The 8,430-nt window shown below is 36.8% G+C and overlaps 1 protein-coding gene across 3 annotated transcripts in view; it reads left to right on the forward strand.

Moving 5' to 3' along the window:
- Positions 1-7,873, forward strand: part of LOC117794282 (rapamycin-insensitive companion of mTOR) — a 28,309-nt gene extending 20,436 nt beyond the window's left edge. The window contains exons 10-12 of one of the 3 annotated variants that reach the window (XM_034634881.1): positions 1,655-1,932; positions 2,004-2,632; positions 5,347-7,873. In XM_034634881.1, coding sequence (XP_034490772.1) covers positions 1,655-1,932; positions 2,004-2,632; positions 5,347-7,147 — 2,708 coding nt within the window. In that variant the 3' untranslated portion in view covers positions 7,148-7,873. The remainder of the gene's footprint in view (positions 1-1,654; positions 1,933-2,003; positions 2,633-5,346) is intronic. The other 2 variants (XM_034634890.1, XM_034634898.1) reach the window with 2 other exon arrangements.
- Positions 7,874-8,430: the final 557 nt, after the last annotated feature.

Genomic DNA, 8,430 nt, shown 5'->3' on the forward strand with positions numbered 1-8,430 from the left:
GAACAAAGTTTTTGTTTGCTGTGATATCAGAACTTAACTAATAGAATATGCATCTGGGCTGGTATTATACATCCTGACCAAATTTGGTTCAAATCGGTCCACTATAACTTGGTTTTGTCCATCCTGACCGAAGCTCGTTTAAATCGGTCCACTATATCATATATGAAAAAGTGTTTTTGTTTTTTAAGACATCCTAACCAAACTGATAGAAGATGCATTAATGTTGGTTTTGTACATTCCAACCAGATTTGGTTCAAATCGGTTCCGAATATCATATAGCTGCCATAGGAACGATCGATACAAAGGTCGATAAGCAACCTTTTATACAAAAAACTTTTTTATTTTTTAAGTTTTCTGTACCAATTTTACAAATTTTAAACCTCTTATTGCCCTTTACAACCTGTCCAAATTTGGTTGGAATCGGACCACTATAACATATAGCTTCCATGTGACCGATCAGTCGAAAATCAACCTCTGCGTAAAACTTGTTGCATTGTTTATATGCTAATTACTTAGCAGTCTCTCCATAGATTTTTAATAATCATATCTTAAACGACGCGTTATTTAATGCAGCTATGTAAATAAAATAGAAAATAAAATGTAATAAATTTTTCTTCGACTAATCCTAAAATTTTAAATAAAAAAAATCTATAAAAAAAGCTAAACAAAAAATCAAAATTTTCTTAATTCGAAAATTAATGTCTCTTAAACTACTGGTTTAAATCTTTAACTTTGCATTAATGAATTATAGATATATCCTTTAGCTTTCAGAAAAAGTAAAGCTTTTGTCATTCTCGAGTAATGATGACAAAAGTGGGCGCACCTCTAAAAAAAAAGGTACGAAAAAAAAGCAGAATTTTAAAAAAATTGTAAAAAAAAATTTCACCATAAAAAAAAATTTGTTTTCGTAATATGGGGTCACAAATCTATCCAAAGAGTGGGTTTGGTTCTTTTAATTTTTTTGGCTGTTGCCTAGTGTTATAGAAGAGTGTATGAGAACGGAACAGAGTGAAAAACATACATAGAGAGAGAGAGAGATATACCACAAAAACCTCTACACGAGGTAAAAGTCTAGTGACGAAAGCAATTTTTAGCCCCAAAATTTCTGATATCCAATTTTGTGACGAACAAAATTTAGTTTAATCTAAAAATTTTAAATAAAAATATAAATTAAGAAAAAAAAGCGAAAATTGGCATTGTGCACTGTGAGCAAAAAGGGTGAGCTTCTTTGTACATAAAAATTACTTTTTGCGCAGTGCCGAATGCCAATTTTCGCCTTTTTTTTTATTAATTTATATTTTATTTATTTATTTATAAAAAAGGCCCCAACAGCCCCATTAGCTGCAATCATTTAAATTTTCCCCCTCCCACTTACACCCCCGTATCTCATGACCCAGGTTGGTTAGAAAAGTTTAAGTATGCCATTTTGTAAGTTAAGACTAAACCTTTCGATCGGTATATAACTCGATCTGATCGGACAGTCGTTTCAAATTTTCCAACTTAGCTGTATATATTGTTAGTCGCCTTTCGCACCCTTCGTGATGCTTTCGTCACTAACGCGAACTGCTGTCCGCAGTGATACAAATCTATTAAACAAGAAAGCCTACATATATCAACATATACAGGAAGCTTTATAGATCTTTTGCATTTATAGACTGGCTTAGCGTGCGTCACGATCGGAACACAATGTGGCCAGTACACCAGCCAGAGGATTGGATTTCAACTCAGTATACACCGGTGCGTCATCATTATGAGGATATGCCGCCATATAACTACACAGGCATCGATGATCAAATTGATGGTTCCTATTATACTGGAAGCTATTGGAACTTGCTGCTTGGAGGCAGTTGCAACAATCAGCAATTACATGATGTAAACACCACTACAACGACAACGACAACCACAGACAGTGTCCGGACGACTGTCGAAGAAGTGAGTAAACTTAACGTAAATGTTTTTATTAATTTCACATATCAATATTATACCCTCCTTTTTTTAATTAGCAGCTCCCATTCAGTCGACCACAAACTTTCGGCGGAGTGGCGATCAAATCGAAAACTCTTCCGGAAGGAAGCAATATCCGCCAGGGCAAACACCAGCGCTCTCTGTCTGAGTCCAAAACAACGGATGTAATTAGTCTTCTTTGCGGTGCGCCTGGCGTCGCTTTCTGTCCTATACATTATCAACATCGCATACGCTACAATTCTTGCACGGACTCGAACACTTCCGGTGTTAGCAGTTGTGAGTCGGTAACTGGCAGAACGGCAGCGGCCGCCGCTGCTGCCAACATGAGCGACTTTCAACAGTTTCCTTTGAGTCCAATACCAAGCATGTCTAATCTACTAGAGCTGCCGACTTTAGACGCAGCAAAACTTCTACGTCGCACCTCTTTGTTAGGCACAAGCTTTTTACCACCCGCACTTAGCCCGTTAGCCATAAAAGGTTATGCACAACTGCGCTCTTTGCGTGCCCACAGTCGTCCAGTTTTTTCCGAATCGGCAGCGGAGCTTTACGACTTTATCGACATTGTTGATCGTGCTGAGGTACAACCACGTAAATACTCCTGGGGCGAGTCAAGCCGTCGAATCAAGGTGCGAAATTTGGACCGACAGAATATGCTCAATGTGTTCACGTAAGTGTATGATTTAAAGCTGGGTCTTAAATAAAAGTTATGTGTTTAAATAATTAAACGTGAAAAAATGATCTGCATGAATGGGAAAATGTGACTCAATACCTTTCATATGATATATTACATCACGCTTCCTTAAAGGACGTATATACCAAAACCATAAATATCCTTCATATACACCCTTCATGGACGTGTGATGTACCATAAAAGGTATTGAGCCATGTCATAACCACTGAAATCGCACAAATCGAATATTAAATTACTATTAAAGACAATTTTTATTAATGTCTCAATTTTTTGGATACTATTCGCACGATGTGCTTGCTCCAAGAGTCGGTCAGAGAAAGACACGACAGCATGATGAAATAATCATTAGGTGGTCTCGTCGGAAAATTTTCCCTTAGCTTATGCTTCGGCTGCCGACGAGACCACATTAAACGAACAAGCTTCGGCTGCCGTCGAGACCACCTTATACTTATTTTATCATGGACAACAGTACACTCCTGTGTCTGCTTGGCATCCCCTGACATATCTCTGGCATCTCCTTGATATATTTCTAGCATCTCTACGCTGGCGTCAGTCTCGCCTAGAGTGGCCACTTTCCCAACATGATAAATATTTTTAGAATTTTGAAATACACCACTTGGTTCGAAGGATATTTGATTAAATTTTTGTTTTAAATTTTTTTAATCAAAAATCATTTTAATTTCTGAATATACATTTAATTATTTAATTATAATTTTTTTATTTTAAAAATTTAAGAACAATTTTTTTTCAAAATTAATTTTTATAATAAAAATTAAATAACTTTTTTATTTTAATAAAAAAATTTAAAACTAAAAGTTATTGATTTTTTAATAAAAATATCAATTTAATTATTATTTCAAAACTTTTATTTTTTATCGAAAATTAAGTTATTTTTAATTTTTTTTTTTATAAAAATCAACATATACTTTTAATTTTATAATGTTTATATTAATAATTTTAACTGTTATGGTCGCTGATTTAAAATTTACTTAAAAATTCGCAAAATGGAGTGTAATAGTTTTGTGCAAATGTATGTAACTCAAATACTCTAAACCAGTGTCAATAGCTGAGAAGTTTTAGCCCTACCTGTCTGGCTTTGAGTCCTGTCTCGAATGCTTTAGTATCTTTGTTTCGATGTGCCCTGTTATCAAATAACTCAAACTTCTCAGGCAGCATCGAACCACAGGCGAAAATTATGATTTTTTCTACGGTATACACACCGCATTCATCGTTGATGACAGAAATTGTAGTTTACAGGTGCCATAGAAGGAAATGGCACCCCATACCAGCTATGCAGCCGGTCCAAATAATGGGGTACTTTTCAGAGATCACAGAAATAGTACCTATAACCATCTGGACCTTCTAAACTAAACTTTTTTTCGTCTGAAAAATCACACTATGCCACTGCGAGGTTCAGGTCACATGCTCGCGGGCAAAACTTAGTCTTTGCCCTTTTCTAGAAGGCTTCTTCTTTTTTTTTTTAATCTCTTTAGATTTCTTGCATTCGAAATAACCCGAAGGACAGGGGATAGACTTGCTTAAACTCCACATTTTTCACGAGTTTTCGCACAGAGTCGTGAAAATTTGATGCTTTTCTTAATATGCCACATTTTTCCGCATTCATGTTTTTTCCATATTCAGACTCTTGACTTAAGAATTGTGAGAAGCCAGAGTCCTCGTATGCCTTTTTTGTCCTTTTTCCACATCGGTTACGGATTCTCCTCGACCCATTTTAAAATTGTATTAAAGGTTGTAGTCAAAAATAACAAAAAAATTCGACCAACGAAAGCTTTGTGTGCTCGTGCCAAAGTAAACGATTAAACTAAACGCATGTTCTATTCAAGTGCCGCAAAAAAATTGACTCAATTTCAGCAAGTTGCAACGGCTCTTTTCCAGAACTTGCATTTTGTTGCTGAGATAGATAAATAAAAATTTCACAAAGTAAATGTGCATAAATACCGTTTTTTTTATCATTCCGCTTTTGACTTATCAGCAATTGCAAAGAGAGTGTACAGGGTGTCCTATTCAAGTAATGAGGATTATATATATGTAGAAACGATCAGTTGAATGTTGCATACAAGGGTATCAATTCTTTGGTGTGCCGAAGATAATTTTTCTGTGTTGTTTTAAATCAGGTATGCTCAAAACTGTCTTATGGATGTGCACGCACCAATCCAAATAAAATAAATCGCACGCACACATGAAACTTAATTTTCTTTTGTTTCAATGTGTACACTGGAAAAAAATAGAAGCATGTTTCTTCAAGTGAAAAATTAAATTACAAATGAAAAAATGCGAATTTTTCGTTTTCAGTGTATACGAAACAATAAGGCAACAACAAACTACATTCGGATTAGCGACAAGTCACTCATGCAACAACAAAATCTATGAAATTGTTGTTGCTAAGCCCGGCGACATGTCAGAAAATAAAAAGAAAGAGAGCGAATGCGTAAAACTGTTTTTGTTTTGAAAGGATCGAAAGGGACGGATAACGAAAAGTCAAAAATTGTTTGTGTAATTTGTCAATGTGCACTAGGAGCCTACTAATGTGTAAGCTCACACACTTCCATAAACACATGCACAACAAAAACAAATGTGCATCGTGTGTATAGCACCCCTGTTTTAAATATTGTAAACCAATGTAGAAAATTAAAATTAATTTTAACTGTCGTTTCATTGAATTTTTACAGACGTCTTTCCTCGGAACAGTTGCAAGTCCCGTTGCCTACACTAAATGCCCCCAGGTTCCTGCCAGCAAATGATCTCCAGGGTCCGTGCTACGCGGGTATATGTCTGCCTAAAAATGCACTTGATTTGTTTCCAACGCGTAATCTGAACCGGACTTATGTCTCATGTGATATAATTGACCAGGATCTATCGGGATTTAATCTTTGTAACGTACGCCCACAATTCTCAACGTTTCTTAACGATTCGATGAACAATGATGGTGGGGACGAGTCTTCGGTAATATCCTCAATATCTGATGTGTCCTCATCGGCTAGTCGTAAGCCACTAAAATGGCAGCAGGGTGCAAAGCATGCCCGTAGTCAGTGTCTTTATTGTACGCGGTCGAGGCGTCAGCAACGAATTCAAGCTCAAACATCAACGCATGCTCAGGACATCAACACTAATAGCGGCTCGTTGGCTCCTTGTAAACTTTATAGTAGTACAACGGAGGCGGTTGTGGCTGCTGGCATGCAGGCAGGTCCGGCAGGTCCGGCAGGTCCGGCTCTTGCATGTAAGACTTCTTCTAGCAAGCCCAATAGTAGTACAATGCAGCTAGAAGACAAGGGTTTTCACTCTCCGAAAAGCATAATTAGCGATGAAAGTCTACCGGACAAGCTGACTACTTCCATATTATACCATGTGCAGCGCCTTGCTAATCCGGTCAGTGCAAAGCAGTCAAAATTAGTATTGCTGGAGTTGAAGCAAAAGCATCCACACGCCTTTCAGGACATTTGCTTATATTCGGAGTCATGCAAGACTCTCGGACGTAGCAGTTATCGAATGAGTGCTCGGCGTTTTTTACAGGAACTCTTTCTTGACCTCAACTTTTGTACATTTTACGTGGAGCCTCAGCTTATAATTAGTTCCCGCAAGCAGCCTGCCGCTGATCACCTAGAATCAACACTTGCCTTCGTTTGCTCATCACTTCGTTCATCTTCGTCATCCACAATACCAGCATCAACAGCACCAACTGTAACAACAGCAATAACTGCTGGTGCGGTGCCGTCGACGCCGCTGAGTGCAACGATGTCACTGTTGCATAAAGCGCAACTGAAACCGAAACCGACAGCACCACTTGCGAGCGTGTATGAGACCAGCTGGGAAAATCTACTTGTGGACCAATCACCGCGTCTTAACAAAAACAAGACACCAGAAGAAGCTTACGTAGCATTTAAACTACGCACGGTTATGCCTAATGAGCTTCACATTGATGATGCGACCGATGACGCCATGTACAGTGACGATGATGACGAAGATGTTTGTGATGGGAGCGGCACTGACACGTTAACCAGCAGTTGCACTACCGCACACACTACCCATCCCGTCGCTATGAGCAATCGGAGCAGCACATGTGCCATCAACAGTCAACAGCAGCCGCTGCCCTCCTCAAATGCTGAAGTGCCACTACACAATACGTCATGTTCTAATGCGGAGAACGATAATCGTCAGTACACGCGCGGACGCTTTTATACATTGGAGCTAGATCTGAGTTGTACAAAAAATAAGTTTCCCATCACTGATCGCAATCAAACGTTCACAACTCGAATAAAGGATCAAGAGCTTGCGCGCCAAATAAGCGCTTATTCGAACGTATCACCTGACATCGGGACCGAACTACAATACTTTAATGTAACAAAAAGCTTAGCAGCATCTATGGCAAAGCCAGTTGGTAGTCTTTATTGCGAAAAGCGTCTTCAAACTTCCAAATCCGAAGCAGTGCTTGCTGATTGCAGCGGCGCCATTGGCAACGACGACAACATTTAAGCAAACATCTTCATGAATCAATGTGACACTATATATAAAGTGGTTATTGATAACCGGTCCGTTTAGCTTTACCGCGAAACTGTGGAAAAATAAGTTGAGTCCAATAGTTTTTTTTAGCTTGCCTCTGAGTCTGTCAAAGTCTCGCAACGATTTCCTGAGATGAAGGTAATTTTAAGATGCTATCGGCTAGTCGAAAGTATCCTAACTGAAATTGGGTAGCCAATCATGTACATATTAAACAAGGAAAGAATCAACACCGTTTTTGTCGCACGACAGGAAATTAAACTAAATTGGGAAATTTATTTAAAAATTTATGAAATCGTCTGGATTTTAACAAAACATCATAGAACGTATAAGCTTAACTAATGCATAAATCTTATTTTTGCTTTAGAATCTAAAGTTTAGATGATTAATTTATATAACTTACGCATGTAATATACATTTAAATTGAAAAACACGCAAATTATATGTATATCATGTTGGAAACAAAAAACATAAAGTTAGTTAATCTATATTTCATTACTGCGATTATGGTTAGTGATATTTTTTTAAGCTAAAAGTATCATCCAAAAAATATTGTATAATTTTTATATGTATAATAATAATCTATAAAGGAAATCACAAACACATGAATACCCAAAAGTAATAACAAGAACCACCGCAATTTATTTATTCAACAGTACTTAAGAAAAGATTAGCAAATAACAACATTTAGAAAAAAAAAAAGAAACAAAGATTGTAAACTGCCTTTAAAAAAGAAATGTAATAAATATAACCTTAAAAAAATTAACAATTAACAATAATTAGTGTCTCCATCATTTGAATGGTATTTTAATTAAAACCAAAGCAATGTTTTAGCGCTTGGCCATTAAAGGGACATTTATTGGGCTATTTGAAACTATCGCTATCAGAAACTAAAATACATGAATTTAGTTGTGGGAATGTGTAAGATCATCTCAGAACTGCACATAACTCGAAAATTGTTTAAGTTATATAACAGATGGATGCGTTTCATTTGTGCGTTCCCTATTGATTGACATAAATGAGTGTCTCACAGCTTTTTGTATATGTTACAAGTAGAAGGAAACATCTCCTGTTTTTTAATGCAAGGGTCGGTAACCGATATTGGCAAGAGACTTTAGTCGTTGGATTACTCGAATATTGTGCGAGTATGTTGGTAATTAAAGTTAATTACAAAGTGTTTTCGCATTTTCAAAGATATTTAAAGAATATTACTAATGTTTAAGTTTATAGATGTTACACTATTTCACCAATTCTTACCC

Source organism: Drosophila innubila, chromosome X (assembly GCF_004354385.1).
Source record: "Drosophila innubila isolate TH190305 chromosome X, UK_Dinn_1.0, whole genome shotgun sequence".
NCBI lineage: Eukaryota > Metazoa > Arthropoda > Insecta > Diptera > Drosophilidae > Drosophila > Drosophila innubila.